The 18,669-nt window shown below is 37.5% G+C and overlaps 1 protein-coding gene across 1 annotated transcript in view; it reads right to left on the reverse strand.

Moving 5' to 3' along the window:
* mical3a (microtubule associated monooxygenase, calponin and LIM domain containing 3a) overlaps nucleotides 1–18,669 on the reverse strand; it is a 122,860-nt gene that overhangs the window by 62,691 nt on the left and 41,500 nt on the right. Inside the window, exons 3-8 of the mRNA XM_079873756.1 lie at nucleotides 8,726–9,103; nucleotides 8,375–8,582; nucleotides 7,797–7,913; nucleotides 7,519–7,620; nucleotides 7,120–7,275; nucleotides 4,872–4,972 (exon numbers count right to left, since the gene is read on the reverse strand). Coding sequence (XP_079729882.1) covers nucleotides 4,872–4,972; nucleotides 7,120–7,275; nucleotides 7,519–7,620; nucleotides 7,797–7,913; nucleotides 8,375–8,582; nucleotides 8,726–9,001 — 960 coding nt within the window. The 5' untranslated portion in view covers nucleotides 9,002–9,103. The remainder of the gene's footprint in view (nucleotides 1–4,871; nucleotides 4,973–7,119; nucleotides 7,276–7,518; nucleotides 7,621–7,796; nucleotides 7,914–8,374; nucleotides 8,583–8,725; nucleotides 9,104–18,669) is intronic.

The following is an 18,669-nucleotide window of genomic DNA, read 5'->3' on the forward strand; positions in this document are numbered from 1 at the left end:
AGTTCACTGTGTGCTTTTTACCATGCACAAATAAAAATGTCACTGAACTTTTGCTGTGTAATTGTAACAATGAGCACACACCAAACCAACAATTACTGAAAACACACACAAAAACTGATTTTGCACGGGCATTTTTTGCACTAGTTCACCCAATTTCGGCCTTTTGGTGATATATGCATGATCAGATAAGTTCAATATTAATGTTGCTTGCAGTTCTGATGTTGCTAGGCAACCACAGACAGCCTGCAGTAACTCAGGCATACAATTTTCAATCTGCCACAAACTTCACATGTTTGATAAGACTCCTGTCCTGAACACATGCCAATGCTCATTATGATTATAGCAATAGCACCACCTGCTGGTAGCAGGAAGTGTGGCAAATACAAAACGTGCTCGAAAAATCATGAAACTTTGCACACGCTTCAGAAGTGGTGACAATTTACGTGTGATGTGGTTTTAAAAATTGGGTGGGGCAAAATGGCTTACTTATTGCCCCTACATTTTGCCCCGGCTCGACGTTTCACGTACAGGTATGAAATTTGGTACACACATGTAAAGACCCAATACCTACAAAAAAGTCTCTTGGAGCATAGCCCTAAACACAACAGGAAGTCAGTTATTTTGAACTTCCTGTCAGATTTTGGGCAGTTTTTGCCATTTCCTGATGTTGTACTTTAACAAACTCCTCCTACAGTTTTGATCTGATCCTCTTCAAATTTGGTGAGTGTAATCTTAAGGCCTTTCCTAAAGGTGCCGGGTGGCGGTGGCAGGGGTGCGAGGGCCCTTTTCATCGCTGCTTGCAGCTTTAATTATTATTATTATTCTTCTCCGCATTGAATTGCATTTTTGAGGGCCTAAACATGCGCGAAAACTCACGAAACTTTGCACACGCGTCAGAACTGGCGAAAATTTACATCTGATATAGGTTTCAGAATTGGACGGGGCAAAATGGCTCGATAGCGCCACCTATAAAAGTTCAACGGAGTGCGCCTCCTGCAACGTTCCACGTACGTGCACGAAATTCGGTACATACGTGTAATGACCTAATACCTACAAAAAAGTCTCTTGGAGCATAGCCCTAAACACAACAGGAAGTCAGCCATTTTGAACTTCCTCTCAGATTTTTGTGCAGTTTTTGCCATTTTCAGGCCTCGTACTTTAACGAACTCCTCCTACAGTTTTAATCTGATCATCTTCAAATTTGGTGAGTGTAATCTTAAGGCCTTTGCGACGTTAAATTGCGAAGATCTTGAGTTTTCGTCGAAGGGCGGGTCCTCGGCGGCCTTACAAATTTCGATGTTTCGCCATGAAACAGGAAGTTGCTGTAACTCAGGCATGGAATGTCCAATCTCCCCCAAACTTCACACGTTTGATAAGAGTTCTGTCCTGAACACATGGCCATGCTCATATTCAGTTATAGTCATAGCGCCACCTGCTGGCAACAGGAAGTGACATGTTTAACACTGTTATGGACTCCTAATAACATATAAAAAAGTGCCAGCAAGTGCGAAACATGCTAACAACATACTAGAAGCATGCTAAAACATGCTAGCAAACTCTTAGCTAAGTGCTAAAGCATGCTATTATTGCAATTAAATAGGAATTTGCTGTAACTCAGGCATGGAATGTCCAATCTGCCCCAAACTTCACACTTTTGATAAGCGTTCTGTCCTGAACACATCTACATGATAATATTCAGTTATAGTAATAGCGCCACCTACTGGCAACAGGAAGTGTCATGTTTAACACGTTGATGCCATTCTAGCAACATGTTAAAAATGCCATTGAGGTCTAAACATGCTAGAAACATGTTAAAACATGCTAGCAATACTTAGCTAAGTGCTAAAGCATGCTAATTCAATGAAACAGGATGTTGTTGTTACTCAAGAAGGCAATGTCCAATATGCGCCAAACTTCACACTTTTAATAAACGTTCTGTCCTGAACACATGACCATGCTCATATTCAGTTACAGTCATAGTGCCACCTGCTGGCAACAGGAAGTGACATGTTAAACACTGTTGTGGACATATAAAAACATATAAAAAAAGTGCCAGCAAGTGCTAAACATGCTAACAACATACTAGAAACATGCTAAAACATGCTAGCAAACACTTAGCTAAGTGCTAAAGCATGCTATTGCTGCAATTAAATAGGAATTTGCTGTAACACAGGCATGGAATGTCCAATCTGCCCCAAACTTCACACGTTTGATAAGAGTCATGGCCTGAACACATCTACATGAGAATATTCAGTTATAGTAATAGCGCCACCTGCTGTCAACAGGAAGTGACATGTTTAACACTGTTGTGGTCTCCTAATAACATATATAAAAGAGCCAGCAAGTGCTAAACAGGTTAGCAACATACTAGAAACATGCTAGCAAACACTTAGCTAAGTGATAAAGCATGCTATTACTGCAATTAAATAGGAATTTGCTGTAACTCAGGCATGGAACGTCCAATCTGCCCCAAACTTCACATGTTTGATAAGAATCATGGCCTGAACGCATGCCTATGCTCAAATTCAGTTATAGTAATAGCGCCACCTACTGGCAACAGGAAGTGACATGTTTAACACGTTGATGCCGTTCTAGCAACATGTTAAAAATGCCATTGAGTTCTAAACATGCTAGAAACATATTAAAACATGCTAGCAATACTTAGCTAAGTGCTAAAGCATGCTAATTCAATGAAACAGGACTTTGTTGTTACTCAAGAAGGCAATGTACAATCTACCCCAAACGTCACACGTTTGATAAGAGTTATCTCTTGAACACATGTCCATGCTCATATTTAGTTATAGTCATAGCGCCACCTGCTGGCAACAGGAAGTGACGTTTAACACTGTTCTTGACTCCTAATAACATATAAAAAAATGCCAGTAGGTGCTAAACATCCTACCAACATACTAGAGACATGCTAAAACATAATAGCAAACACTTAGCTAAGTGCTAAAGAATGATATTACTGCAATTAAATATGAATTTGCTGTAACTCAGGCATGGAATGTCCAATCTGCCCCAAACTTCACACTTTTGATAAGCGTTCTGTCCTGAACACATGACCATGCTTATATTCAGTTACAGTCATAGCGCCACCTGCTGGCAACAGGAAGTGACATGTTTAACACTGTTGTGGACTCCTAATAACATATAAAAAAGTGCCAGCAAGTGTTAAACATGCTAACAACATACTAGAAACATGCTAAAACATGCTAGCAAACTCTTAGCCAAGTGCTAAAGCATGCTATTATTGCAATTAAATAGGAATTTGCTGTAACTCAGGCATGGAATGTCCAATCTGCCCCAAACTTCACACTTTTGATAAGAGTCATGGCCTGAACACATCTACATGAGAATGTTCAGTTATAGTAATAGCGCCACCAACTGGCAACAGGAAGTGACATGTTTAACACGTTGATGCCGTTCTAGCAACATGTTAAAACATGCTAACAATGCTTAGCTAAGTTCTAAAGAATGCTAATTCAATGAAACATGACTTTGTTGTTACTCAAGAAGGCAATGTCCAATTTGCACCAAACTTCACATGTTTGATAAGAGTTCTGTCCTGAACACACATCCATGCTCATATTCAGTTATAGTCATAACGCCACCTACTGGCAACAGAAACTGACATGGTTAACACAGTAATGCAGTACTAACCACATAATTATTGTGTACTAAGCATGCTAGAAACAGACTGAACATGCTAGCAACACTTAGCTGAGTCATGAAGCATGCTATTATCACCATTATACAAAACATTTTGTAACTGACTTTGACATACTCTTACTATATATACCTCCTTAAATGTACATTTCCCAACCATGCTCTGCCTTCCTAAAGCCACCGAGTGTTGATGGCACGGGTGCGAGGGCCCTTTCATCGCTGCTTGCAGCTTTAATTTTAATATGTAATTTATTCCTGTGATGAAATGCGGAATTTTCTCATGGTCTCATGATCCTTCAGAAATCATTCTAATATGCTGATATGGTGCTCAAGAAACATTTCTTATTATTACCAATGTTGAAAACAGTTGTGCTGCTTTTGTGTGGAAAATGTGATACATTTTGTTCAGATTCTTTGATGAATAGAAAGTTCGGTAACACTTTATTTTACAGTGTCATTGTTACATAATATGTTACATGTAGTTACTATAGTTATAACTATATATTATGCATAATTACATGCAACTAACCCTAAACCAAACCCTAATCCTAACCCTATATTAAGTACATTACTTAATATTACTCAGTACTTAAATGTATAATTACAGTAACAACGACACCTTAAAATAAAGTGTAACCGAAAGTTCAAAAGAACAGCATTTATTTGGAACAGAAATCTTACGTAACAAATGACTTTACTGTCACTTTTGATAAATTGAATGTGTACTTGCTTAATAAAACGTAATTTAAAAAAAAAAAAAAAAAAAAAACCTTACTCTCCCTAAACTTTTGAACAGTAGTGTATATTCATTAATGATTCCGGTTAAGGCAGTACTTTGGCATTCAACGCCCCCAAAAAAACATCTTAAACCATATGTTTTCTGCTGGTCTTAGATGGTTTAAGCCTCACCAAGCTAATGTGTGTCTGGTTTAGCTGGTCAGTCAGCTGGTTTACCTGCCACACCAGACCAACTAAAACCAGCTTAAGCCATTCAAGGTTGTTTTTTTCCAATAGGGTCATAATGTATGTTTGTGCTACATAAATCAAATCATGTGCCTTGAGTAGAGGTGTGCTAGTACTTTTCTAAGGGACATAGAAAGGCAAACAGGAAGAGACTGAGATAAAGAGTGAGGGAAAAGTGAGAATAAAAGAGTGGAGATTAGTATAAAAACTGGCAAAAGTCAAACTCTTTGATCACTCACATGTAGAATAACGCCCTTCTCCAGCAGACTCTGCTTTTTGGCAGTCATTACAAAGTAGTGTGTGTCATCCTTATAGTAGACTATGTTTTCCAGGTCAATTCCTGTGGAGGCAAACCAACAGAGAAAAGAACAAAATGAGTGAGAGGGAACAAGAGGGAGGGAGAGATTAAAGTGGAGATGTGACAGACAGCATGTCAACGGGGGAAAAGGGGACAGAGAAAGAGGAAGTTGTTTGCATCCGTTCGCTGATGTAATTATGTTCCATCTGTGCAGCAGATAATGCGCCCACTCCCACAATCAACAGGAGAAAGAGAGAGAGGGATGACATTGATTATACAACTCAGAAAACAGCAACAAAAACTGCCCTCAACAAAAAAGCACAGGGACAGATCATCAATAAAATATTTTCCATGTATTTATTTCCTACACGGCTGGAACTTCAAGAAGTACCACAAAAGAGATTCATGCAGTGTTCTGAAATGAGGAAGCAAAGTCCTCAGTTGTGTGCGTTACGTGTTGTACTTAAGGTTGTCACCTTTTCCTGGTTAAATAAACATTACTTTACATTACAAAAAAAAAAAAAAGAAGCAAAACAATTCTATTCTGTATTTTTAAATTAAATCCTAACAATGTAATTTATTTTCTATTTATTAAAACCATTTATTTACTATTTATTAAAGTATAAATCTCATCAAGTTAGTGTTAAGCATTTTTACATTTATTCTAAAACAATAACTAAAGGCTATACCAGTTTAAACAATATAATTTATTTGATATCCATGTTATATTAACTGATGTTCAGCTATTCTTTTTAATATAGTCAACTTATTCTCAGATCATCATCAGTCATCAAGCTCTGTAAAAACAGGTCAAAGACATGAAGATGTACCTTTAATTTCACCAAGATGATTGCACACACACAAAAAAAACAGTCATCATGTTTTCAGGCCATCTCAAGTTTGATTTTGACGTGACAAAGCGGTAAAATCTAAGTGACTGAGTTGTTTACTTTTTAATTAGTCTTCCCATTAGTGGCATCATTTTGTTCATTCAGACTGATTCACGAACGCGCACAAAAAAAAAAAGAGGCGGGAATCATCACACAAACGAATTGTATCCAATCATAACCAATCAAATCCAATCATAACACGATGGAGGCATTGCCTCCTCTCACATGACTTTCCCCCATTAATTCTCAATTACACCCCATCAAACCCACCACACACTTTAGGGGGTCTGTTAAAACTCAATGGCAGGGCTCCAGACTAACTTTTCCACCAACTTTCTCAGTTGGTCGCACCAGCATATGATTTGGTCGCACCTTTTTTTTTTTTTTTTTTGCTACATGCCATGGGATTAATGCATGCTGATGAATAGTGGTCTTAAACTGCATACCCTAGTTTTGCACTGATGTAAAAAGACTGACAGTGACACAAGATGCAAAATGTTTTAATCTTTTAACTCTCAAAGAAACTATTAAAAAAACATGTATGTTCTTTAATGTTTGATTATAATTTTACTGTCTTCACATAGGGATGGGAATTGATTAGATTTTATCAATATCAATGCCACTGATGATTCTGCTTATCGATCCGATTCTTTAACAATTCTCTTATCGATTCTTGATAGCACTGTGTGGAAAAATTTAGTCATGTGCTTTTCAAAATAGTTCACTGTTGGAAAGATCAGTTGCTTTAACCATTCATTAAAATTAATCAGTTCAAAGGAGTCATTAGTTCGCGAAATGGACGTACATTTACCACCGTGTCGATTTATTTTTATTAAACATGCGCCCTGTCACAAGCGCAGCAATTCATCTACATTACTCACCAATCAAATAAGACTTTGGCAGGACAAAAATTCACTTTGGCGGGTGCTAAAACAAGTTCAATGCAGGAAAATTCATGCGTGAATTTAACTTAGTAGGCTACATGACCATGCACTCGCACAAACGCGACCACATAAAATTTTAACTCGCACATTCTCAAAAAATGGTCGCAGTCTGGAACCCTGAATGGGCTCAGGGGAAGCATGAAAGACGTGGACTCCTGCTGTAACTTTACCTGCGTGTCGCTGTTGGACAGTGCTACTTTAGAAAAACGAGTGATACACTTCTTAATGTCACATTTTGTAAAATTTGTGTCGTTTTATTTTTGTAATATGGATTATTTTCTCATCTAATTTTTTGGCCCTTGCCTCCTTGGAGGAAACGCCCCTGATATATCTTCAATAAGAGTGCTTGTTTTACCTGTGGCTTCTCTAAGGTCCTGAAAGAACTTCTGGTTGAAAATGAAGGCAACTCCACTGATCTCTTCCACCTTTGCCTCTGCAGTTGTGTTGCGGTTAATGAAGTTTGCTGTAATAGCGATAGCCAGTTTGCCCCTGAACTCCTTCCTCCTGAACCCTGGAGAGACAGGATAAACATTTATAAGAATTCACTTTTATAGATAATTTCTCCTAAATAAGCAGAAAGTTTTAAATGTATCATTCATGCCTGCAGGATAAACCGAGTGGGGCGAGTTACACGCCAAGGTTTGTTCAAGTCCCTTAGCACACACCACTTATTATTTTTTTCATGTCAAGACAAGAACCAAAGATTTAGAGAGAACATTCTCAATTTTCATATTATATGAAGTGCTATTCTTACCTGACAGTGTGTTTCTCCTCCCATCAGCCCCAATTATGACATCAAACTCTAGCTCATTGACTGGATGTGTTCTGGGGTGGACCTCGGCTCTCCACCCAATTCCTGAAAAACCAACAGCATGTTCAGCGATGACATACAAGTCCTTTCTCGACAAGATTTAGTGTCCATTCAGGATATGCCTAGGCTCTTTAGAACGACCGGTATTTATGTGGAAAAGGAAACAAATGAATGGAACAGCTAAATTTCAGCATGGAAAGGACACAAGAAAGTGATCTTACTCTCATTCTCTTGGTCTTCTGGTGGCTCAATGAGGCCTTTGAACTCAACGTTGACGTGGATCTCGATGCCAAGAAGAAGAGCTACCTTCAAGAGCATCAGCTGCAATTGGCGAATACCTGGAGTAAGATAATTCAAAAACATAGACCCCGTTTATCATCCGACTCAACAAATGGACCAGACATTCTAGAGGAGTTTCTCTAATTAGATGCATCACTTCCGCAAGACGGTCAATCCAACAACACACACATCCAAGTTATTTTTCTTCTTGGGAAAAACTGTTATACCTTGCTGGCAAAGTTTAAAGCCTTTGTTTTGGCAGGTTTTACCCAACACATCCCACAATGATTACATGAGTAGGCGGCTACTGAATGTCTGGGATGCATCAGCACATATTAGCATTTACTACACACTTGATAGGAGTCCCTGAACACCTACGAAGGTGGTTTGAGTCTCCAAGGTGCATCGTAACACATTTACATCTACATTTAGTGCTGTAATGGGATCATCTATAATGGATGTCTGTACTGTAAAGGTAATTTTTTTCTCTAAAAGAAAAATTGTATTATATACTACTCACTGATATGGTCGATGGCTCCAGCACAAAACTTGCCGTAGAACTTCTTGGCTCCAAGACCCCTCAGATCCTGAATGGTGTAAGGCCAAAGATGGAGCACATTGTTTCTGGAGAATGCATCCCTCTTCTCCAACAAAACCACCTTGGCTCCAAGGAAGCCCAGCTCTATGGCTGTACGTAAACCACATGGTCCAGCTCCAATGATCAGACACTGAGAAACCCAATCCACAAAGAATAAAAACCAAATCATCAAGCCACATAAAAACTCAATCTATTTTGAACAAAATTAGAACATTGAAAGTTTGAGAACTAGTAACCAAAACACTCTCCTATGCCCCAGGGAAACTTTCATACCTTGGCGTTGGCACAGGCCCTTCCTTTTTTGTATTCTTTGTGGCTGGCGCGTTTGTCTAATTTGGCCCAGAGGGCTTTGGCTTTCCAGTAGTTGAGCTTGGACTTGAGTTTGTGGTAGAACACACGGTATTCATTGGGCTTGAGTTCCAGGAAGTCACAAAGCTCTTGAAAAGCCTTGAGAGTGCCTTTGAAGGTGGTGGCCTGGACGAAGCGGTCAAAGAGCACATGGGACTGATTCACCCCTTCTCCCACCGCATTGACGCCTCCATCTCCCATGGTCTCTTGACCTGATAAGCAGGGATTATGGGACAAGCCCCGTCCAGCTCACTCAGAGTCTGTCTGTTTCCGATTCAACTTCCGCCATAGGCCATTTTCACCCTGAATGAAGAAAGAAGAAAAGATTTGTCAAATATTTGAGATTGCTATGGCACACATGGAAATGCACAGAACTTTGCAGAAGTAAAAATCTTTTTCATTGTCAATATTTTGGATCATTTTGATTGTGATAAGAGTGAATCACTTTGTTTAACAGCTTACCATTTTAAAACAATTTCAGAAAACTTTCCCTAAAAATTAGTCCAGATTGCATCTAGGCCTCCTTATTAGATGGTTATGTCAATGATAAATACAAGACAGTCCTCTACTAATTAGCCTACTACAACTATATTTTGAAATTTTCAACCTAGCATAACCTTGCAAGACAACACAGCATGGATTTAACAGAAAGGAAGAGATATGGAAGGAAGCTTCCTGGTATAGTTACAGAAACAGACATTACTATACTATGATCTACATGAAGTACCTATATCAGAGGAAAGAAATATCTATTCTAGACTAACACTCTCATTTTAGTTTCATTGATCTAAACAGAAGTTTAGTGATAATGACATTTAATTATCCTCTCTGCAAAAAAAGGAGAACTGCTTCATGATTAAGTTATGTAAAAGTAAGCTCAAGTCATTAAGATATCACTTTATGTTTCTACAGAGCAAGAACATTATATAGGGCCTAGGCCTAATGCAGTTATGTAAAACATACTGTGTGAAACAAGTCTATGAAACAGGTTTTAAAAGTTAACACCTTTCACTAACATAGAGTAGGCTGCCAAAAACCTTGCCTGGAAAATTTCACATAGCCTAAAGGACCTAGAAAGACTTGGCATTAAAGAGCTGAACATGCCCCATGCCCTTATCTGAGAGTCAGTGACCACAGGAAGTCTGATGAACGCACAGAAACCCAAACAGGAAACGCTGACCTTTTGGAAGTCTGTGGATTCTACTGTGAACAAGACACCCCAGATATAATAAATAAACATAAACCGCATTGCTGCACGGTTATATTGCTGACACCATGTCCTACTCAGGTGTTAAATAGTCTTGCATAGCCAAACTTTTATCAGTATGTTCCTCTTTAAAGATTATTCTTGTCAAGAACTGGCCATTCTTCAGATGGGAGGAGACCTCCTGATTCTGATCGACATGTAAAGCAACCAACTAAAGTTTGTTTTGCCCTTAAACGGTGAGAGAGTCTCACACAGAATGCCACACTCTTCTATTCAGACTGACAAAGACCAGATATCATTACCATTATCCAACATAGAAAAAAAAGCCTAGAAATGCTGATAACCAGAGATTGCGGTAATGTGCTATTGTGCAGGAAAGTTTTCTGAAAGAAGAATGAGGAAGGGAACATTTTCCAAGATGCTCTAAAGACATGGAGAGAAAAGAATGCTGAGCAATCAAAAAAGACTAAAATACATAATCCAGACCCATCTAAAGAATCACATTCAGACTGTATTTCAATTGGGCAACTGAAAGTGACCACACAGCTAGCTGTCATCAACTGAAATAGAACATCTAAAATATCACAAATTAGCAGTTTCTCATGGCCAAGGACATGTGCATGCACACAGTCCCATTTAAACAAACTCAGACTCACACAGACTGCTAAGGTGTGGTCTGGATGAAGGAAATCTCCACCTCACGAAATACGATGAAAGGGAAGGTAGGTGAAGGGTTAGTGTGAGGGCCCTTTCACTCGGTTCCAGCTCTAGTCTGCTGTGAAAACACACTCCTGACCTCACTGCTCTGAAACTGCTGTGCCAGCGGCCAGCGCAACACCATGGCCAGCCACTGAAAGACTCAGTGTCACAAAGCCACGAGACGTGATGTAACGACATTGTCCCCACGTTTTCATAATCGTGAAATTTTAGCTGACAATTGAATGTAGCCTAATACAAAAAAATGCAATTAAAAATAAAACCGTACCTGCGGTGTTAGCTTAATATATTTAATAGTCATTTGCTATATATATATATATATATATATTGGAAAGGCGTGTGAATGCACTACTGAGGCAGATGGATCTGGTTACCTGTTTCCTCTCTCCATAACCCTCTGCCATGACACTAATGCGTCAAATGGATACAATTTTTTGCACGGCAGCAGTCATGTAAACAAATACGATGCTGAAATACATTGACGTTCAAAGTACAGCTCATTTAACAAAGATTGCTGAGTGAAAGAAAAACTGTTTTCTTTTGAAGGTGTGCAGGAATTGAACCTCATAGGACAAATATAGATTTTTTTTTTCTGGTTGTCCTCATGCGGCTTTACTTCTGTCGGCCCCTGAAAGCTGAGAACCTCGGCACGTATATGATATCAGAAACCCTCAGCGGCGAAGCTTGGGTAACACTGACTAACCTGTTTAAAGCCCTCAAAGAGTTACAAGTGAGGAGATTGACTCCTGAAGAGCATGGGAAAAAAGCTGGTTTCACATATAGCCTACACGTGTACAAACACCACATGGTCACTCAGACATAAGACCCACAGAACCTGCATACTTTATTCACATTTTCTTTGTTGATGGTGGAGGGAAAACCTGCAGAAATCTGTGGAATGGATTTAAAAGAAGCTGAAACCATTATTTAAAAAATACAAGTGGCAAGGATGTGTAGAAAACAACAGCAGTTAAAATCATGAAGTCGTCCGCTGAGATTTTATGGAATTCTGTGGATTCCATGCAGAACCATGCCGAGAAGGAAGCATGACCATGTGCATGTAACTACAACCATACAAGTATTGTGAAACATGGGTCAAATTGTATGGAGATCATTTAATAGAGGGCAGGCTGCAAAAAAAATTTTTTTGGCACTAGCCTAATGTGGAAGCATTGTTAATACTAATACATTTAAATAAGTAATTTAAATAAAAAACACAAAACTAATAAAATATTTTTGTTGACCATAACTGCAAAAATTAAATAGAATATGAATTGATTTGCATTAACTTTTATGATTTCCATTACATTTCCAGGTCATTTAAAAATGTTCATTTACCATTTTAAAGTGTTACATGACCGTGAAAACTCTGTAATGTTACCCCTAAAATCTTTATGTTGTACAACTTGGTGACAAACCCCAGAACATGGATCACTTCCTAAAAAATAATGAAGAGACTTCTAAAAAGAGAGACTTTGACCACAGCAACAAACCAACACTAAAAATATCTGTCAACAGCAAATGTAAAATCTGTTGTTTGTCACACTGACTCATGGGAGGATGTGAAGAGCCAGGTTACATAATTCTGCAAGGCCCCATAGCCACGTTAAAGTTACAGCATAACATCATTTTAACTCCTGGCATGCCTGAACACTTCCAAAACAGGGCCTGCTATAATTGGCCACAGGTCTTTATTCAGTATCTCTTTCACAGAGGAAACGCCCACATTTCTGCCATGGTGTGACCTGTCACTATAGGTATATTAAATTTCAGACACAGCTATCTGGCCCGTGTCACACACAGCAATGTGGTGTTAATGATATAGCCTAGCTGCTATGAATACACGCTGAACTATGTATGACATGAGAGAAACAGAAGACAACCACTACAGACATGCTGATAAACAGCATTACAGAGAAAGCGCAATCTGTTCAAATCTATTCAATACAACAGCAAGAAGACTGAATGAATAACTAATAATCAGATACATATACAACCTGTAACTGTACAGTAGAGGGAATCCAAAGAACTGTTTTGATTCACAGCATGCCTTTATGCCTATGCCTTTAACTTCATGGAGAGAGATTGTGACACACTCTGGGCTAAAAATAGACCATATTACATGTCTGAATGGACTGTATAAAAAGCTCTTTCCACACTTCTCTTCCTGTCGGAACCCCATATATTTCCAGTATGCTTCCTGTATTGGCATGTGGATGGAAGACATGTCAGAGTTTTAGCTTAAAAATGAAGGACTTCATAAACAGAGGACTGTATTACTTTAGACAGCAATTTCCAGCCAATCACACAAAAAAGCAATTTCTTAGCTCAGTATAAGAAAACAATATAATATTTATTTTCCATCGTATAAGATTATTACTATCCATGACTTTCATATGGAAATCACATTTAAAAATGATTTTAAAATAATATATATATATATATATATAACCCCCTCTAGACATTGCCATCTTTTGTTGAAAATTCTTCAACAAAAGATGCCAATATCTCTTGACTAAAAGGGTAAATCAATGTACACATTTCATGCATTTTAACATTTATTTATATTTAAATATATTTTTCCAGCAACCTGTCTGGTCTGCTTAAACACACAAAAAATAACATTTTCTTGTTTAATTTTCAGTAAAAAATTACTGGACAGTAACAATCTGCACCGAACACTTCCCGTTAATGCTTTGTCAAACTTTTTTTTTTTTTCTTAGTTGAACTATTCCGTTTAATCAGCAAAGCAGGTACAGTTATTATTGGCCGATTCTGATAATCTCAATATGGCCAGATGTCTGGTGATTAGGGCTGCTGATATCTGAACAAACTCAAGTCATGATGAGGCAGCAGATGTTTAACCACAGACACAATTTAGATAAACATTCTCTATCTAGATTCAGTATAATAATATCAAGTTCACTCTTATCTCGCCTTCACGACGTTTAATTGCACTGCTGCCAGTTCTAGGGAAATTATGAGATCACATGTAACATTTAAAAACATGAAAGCTAAGATCACTTTTACATGACAGACCGTGAGGGGCAAGATCAAATATATTTAAAGAACACTAGCCCGAGGGACATACAATGCTCAAATCTCTGGATTTTAATAAACGCAGAGAAATAAAATCACAACCTCCTTGTGCTGGAGGACAACTCATAACATATTTCCCATTCATTTCTCTTACAGAAAGTCTCTGCACATTTATCTTCAAGTCTCTTTGTTTGGCTGTGATTTTCCCTCATCTAAAAACTCCCATGGGAGCGAAGGGGCTTCCTTTACCGCCGCATAAAACATTAGGCTGCACCCCTATGCCGTCTATCAAACAGCTGTGATGTCTCCTCCTCCTACTGTGTCTTTCCCTCCAGATAATCAGGTGAGAAGGAGTGCTGTCGCTATGGTAACATCACCAAAGGAGTATGACATCATTATACACATGCTGTAATGGAGGAGGGGAGCTAAGCCAACAGAGCCGCATGTGGGCAGGTAAACAAAGCAAACTGATGTGGGCGAGGCAAACTAGGCCAGTATCCACCTGAAATTAGCTGGGTTCTTTCTTTCAAAAGAATGGCAACTGTAGTGAGTCTGCTGATATAAAAAAGTAGGCGATCCTTTCAAATGGAGTTACAAAAATGCATGCGTTAATATGACCCGTAATTACAGTCTGAACACTATCCACCACACCTCGGTGATGTGTATAATAGTAACTCTGTGCTCAGAATCCTTAATAGGTTAGTTCACCCAAAAATTTAAATTCTGTCATCATTTCTTTTCTGTCCTCATGTCCTTCCAAATCGTAAGTAGGGATGCACCAAAATTAAATTATGGGCCAAAACCCATTAATTAATAGGTATTAATATCTTATTTTACATTAGTAGACTTAATTTAATTCAAAAATTTTATTGAATCTGAATCTAAAAATAAATGCAAGCTAATAAAATAAAATAACACCAAAATTGGACATAAAATATATAATTTATTAAATATCAATATTACCCTTCATTCAGTTTTATGTGACAGAATCAGATTTAACAGATTTATTATTTGATCAATTATCAAAATAAAGATTATCAACAGAGTACAGTCCTACAAAGCTATTATCATCAGAGCAGTGGATCTTCGGAAGCGGAGCCGCTCACAAAAAAAAAAAAAAAAAAAAATTCCTGCACGAGTGAAATATGAGCGCTGAACAACACTGAGGGATCAGCTCATATTTTTGCCCTTATAACTCTTTCAGTGCATACCTACCCGTAAGACTTCCGTTCATCAAACACAAAGAACACAAAGAAACGTATTTTTAATGAAATCTGACAGATTTCTGTCTCTTCATTGACAGTCCAGACATCTACCATTTTGACGCTTCAAAAAGATCATAAAGAGATTGTAATCCATCTGAATTGAGGGGTTTCGTCCACATTTTCTGAAGAGACTTGATCGCTTTATATGATGAACAACAGATTGAATTTTGGATTTTATTCCCATAAAAAAAATTGATCAGCAAACATAAACGGAAGCTCAACCGAATACGAGAAGAAATCTCAACATTGGTTATTGCGAAAGCTCAAATGTACTGTTTAACACACGAGAATGAACTCATTGGTTCTCGCACGTCAAGCGAACATGCTTGAACTTCCGCTTACCACAAATGATGTGTGCGTTGATGAATGTTCATATGTGTGATTGAGAATAAAAGCCTAAATTAAATCTGTTCTTCATATAAAGTGATCGTGTCTCTTCAGAAAATTTGGACTAAACCACTATTCATATGGATTAGTTTTACGATCTCTTTATGAACTTTTAGAAGTGTCAAAGTGATAGTTGCAGAGACTGTCTGTCAATAGAGGGACAGAAAACTCTCAGATTTCATCAAAAAGGTCTTCATTTGTGTTCTGAAGATGAACGAAAGTCATACTGGTTTGGAATGACATGAGGTCGAGCAAATGACAGAATTTTAAACTAACCCTTTAACCGTTGAGGCGGTTTCAACTACAAGACTGTGTTTTTCATGCCAAGTAAACATGAAATATATAGGCTAATGTAACTAAAACACAGACAAACTCAAAAATTGAATAGCTGAAGAACAATTACATGAAACATTTTGCAAGGTGTTAATGAACACAATGATATGAAACGCATGAGAAATCAGTAATACAGAGCTTGAGAAGTGAATCCATCAAGAAATAAAATAAAAACCACTGTTACATTTTGAAGGACTAGTTCAAAACAAACATGTATGGTGAACTGTTTTTCTATGAAACAGAAAGGGGGCATTTTGAAAAATCTTTTTGGAACTTGGCAGTCGTGGTCATTATGACCGGTCATTGTATGGAAAAGAAAGAAATTCTGCTTTTATGTTTGACAAAGAGAAAAAAACAGCAGGGATTGGAATGACATAACAGAATTTACGTGTTTGGGTGAACTATTCCTTTAAATAATCACAGTCTATATGTTCACCACAGATCATAGTGAACACACAGTTAAGTTCAGTCATCAACCAGCTTTCCATAGCTTACCATTTTTCACACCAAGATTAAAAGACACGGCCTACAAACTGTCTAAACGCAAAAGCTCCATAACACAGACTGTATCACAAATAGAGACGCATACTTCATTATGAAAATATGCCACCACAGAAATGCTGTGCCAAGAAAACAAATGCTATATTATGTATACTAATAAACAGAAGTTTATTTCTGAGAACTAATTGAAAAAGTTTTTTTTAAGATAAATGTATGCACATTTTGACCCATTTATTTGTGAGTCACCTGAATTATCTCATGTCTATACATTGAATTGCAGTATCTTTTGTTTACACCTTTTTTTCATTAAAATAAATTAGATTCTTATGTGATATTTGTTGCTAAGGACTATATTTCTATATTGCTCTAAAAAATTGCATTATGCAATCAAGACATATTGATATTGAGAAAGTTGATCATTAATACACATACGTGACTCTTTATCATGTAATTCCAAATATACTTCCCTTTTAATATCTTTTTTCAACAAGCAACAGTCAATACACAAATGTCACATATGACCTTATGTGGCCTTAGCATTCATTTAAATATTTGGCTTCCTGAATTTATCTGGACATGTTCATATTTGCATAGTTATCCATAAATGGTTGATAACAGACATTGGCAATAAACCAATAATCAAAACACCAAGAACAAAACTTTGCTTGAATCATTTCCAACAAAAGATTTTCTTTAAGTTTTAGCTTACAAAATGTAAGCATCTTATTCTAATTAACTCCCAACAGCAGGGAACTTGTACAGCTGGTCCATACAGAGAGTATCAAACAATACTGCACAAATATAAACACATTTTACAGAAACTTTTACTTTAAAAAAAATACAAACTTAATAATCTTTTGCCACAATAATTAAGCAGCAAAGATTGCTAAACTTGTGCAGATTGCTAGAATTCCAGATTGTTTGGATGGTTGTGAGTGTGACCAACAACCACAAAGTATGCAATACATTTCAAGGCAAAGGAAACAGTGAGTATTATATCCCCCACCTCTCCAATCCATGTTGTCAGGCTTTTAGACTTAATTCCTGCTGCAGTAGTTATTTTAGTACATTTTTGAAAATCAGATGTTATGAGAAAGAAGCCATCACATGGCATCACATGGCTCTCGGGGGAGAGAGAATTGAGATAAAAAGTTGCAATTACCTTTTTTACTTTTTTTTTTATTCCGTGGCGGAAACACAACAATGCCATTCAACTGCGACAATAAAACATGTTTACTCTGTCTGTTGGGTTTCATTAGAAATGTAAATTACACTAGACACACCTTTCACAGACTGAAACTGGCTGATGAAACGAGCACGTGTCATCTTACATATCATCTCAGACATGAGCAGAGTAAACAGAAGCGGTAGTCACTACGTGACTGCGCACAGTTTCCTGGTCTCAGAAACAGACAACAGGGCTGTAATCCCGTGAATACGGCATGCTGATCTAATCCCACGCGCTGTGGGTGGGGTTAACCCTTACTCGCTGGGTAAACAAGACTCCAGACAGCAAAGAGGCAGGACCGTCACTGACCCAGACCTGCCAGAGCCTTGGCTTTATGCGTTAATAAATGACAGCACGCATACAGCTGCAACCCTAGACTGACAGTTAAATCAGTGAACATATCTACATACAAGTGAGGAAGTTAGTCTCCTAAAAGGAATAGTTCACCCACAATTGAAAATTATGTCATTATTTACTCAATCTCATGTGGTTTAAGGAAAAGGATCGTTTTTATTTGTTTAGTTACAATGAATAGGGACTGAAGCTCCCAAATGAACTTATTTTAAATTACTTATTTTTTAAATACATAACATGCATCAATGATGATAGCATTTTTGTGTAAACTATTACTTTAACCTACAATTTAGGTTAAATTAGATTAAATACCACTAATCAAAAAATATATAATTATGGTGGGAATTCATGTCATCAGAATTAACGTAATTACTAGTTTACAAACGTATAAGTTAGAAACTTTATGAAAACGTTGACTTCTCCCACTTGACCACAATGACGTTATGTTAGAATGAACCAATATATCAACATTTAAAAAGTAGATAGGAAGCAACTTCTACACATATTTTAGTTTGATAAGCTTTTTATAGCCAGTGTAACCAGGTGCACATTAAAAAAATGTGCAAGAGAATCAGAAATTAATTTGTGTAGTGATAAAGTATTTTTCTGTCACTTCCAACAAATCCGCATATGGAACTGCTGTTTGCACTGCCAGAGACAAATAATTTAAAAGGATTTAAACAGGATTTAAATTAGTATGATTCCAACATGACATTAATGCATCATGACATACCTGTGGCTGTGATGAACACCTTAACATTTAACATTTCACACTCAAACAGAAAAGCGGAGTTCATGAGAAGAAACTGCCATACTGGTTTGACAGCTCATCTTCTGC

The sequence above is a fragment of the Squalius cephalus genome, assembly GCF_949319135.1.
Source record: "Squalius cephalus genome assembly, chromosome: 6".
Lineage (NCBI taxonomy): Eukaryota > Metazoa > Chordata > Actinopteri > Cypriniformes > Leuciscidae > Squalius > Squalius cephalus.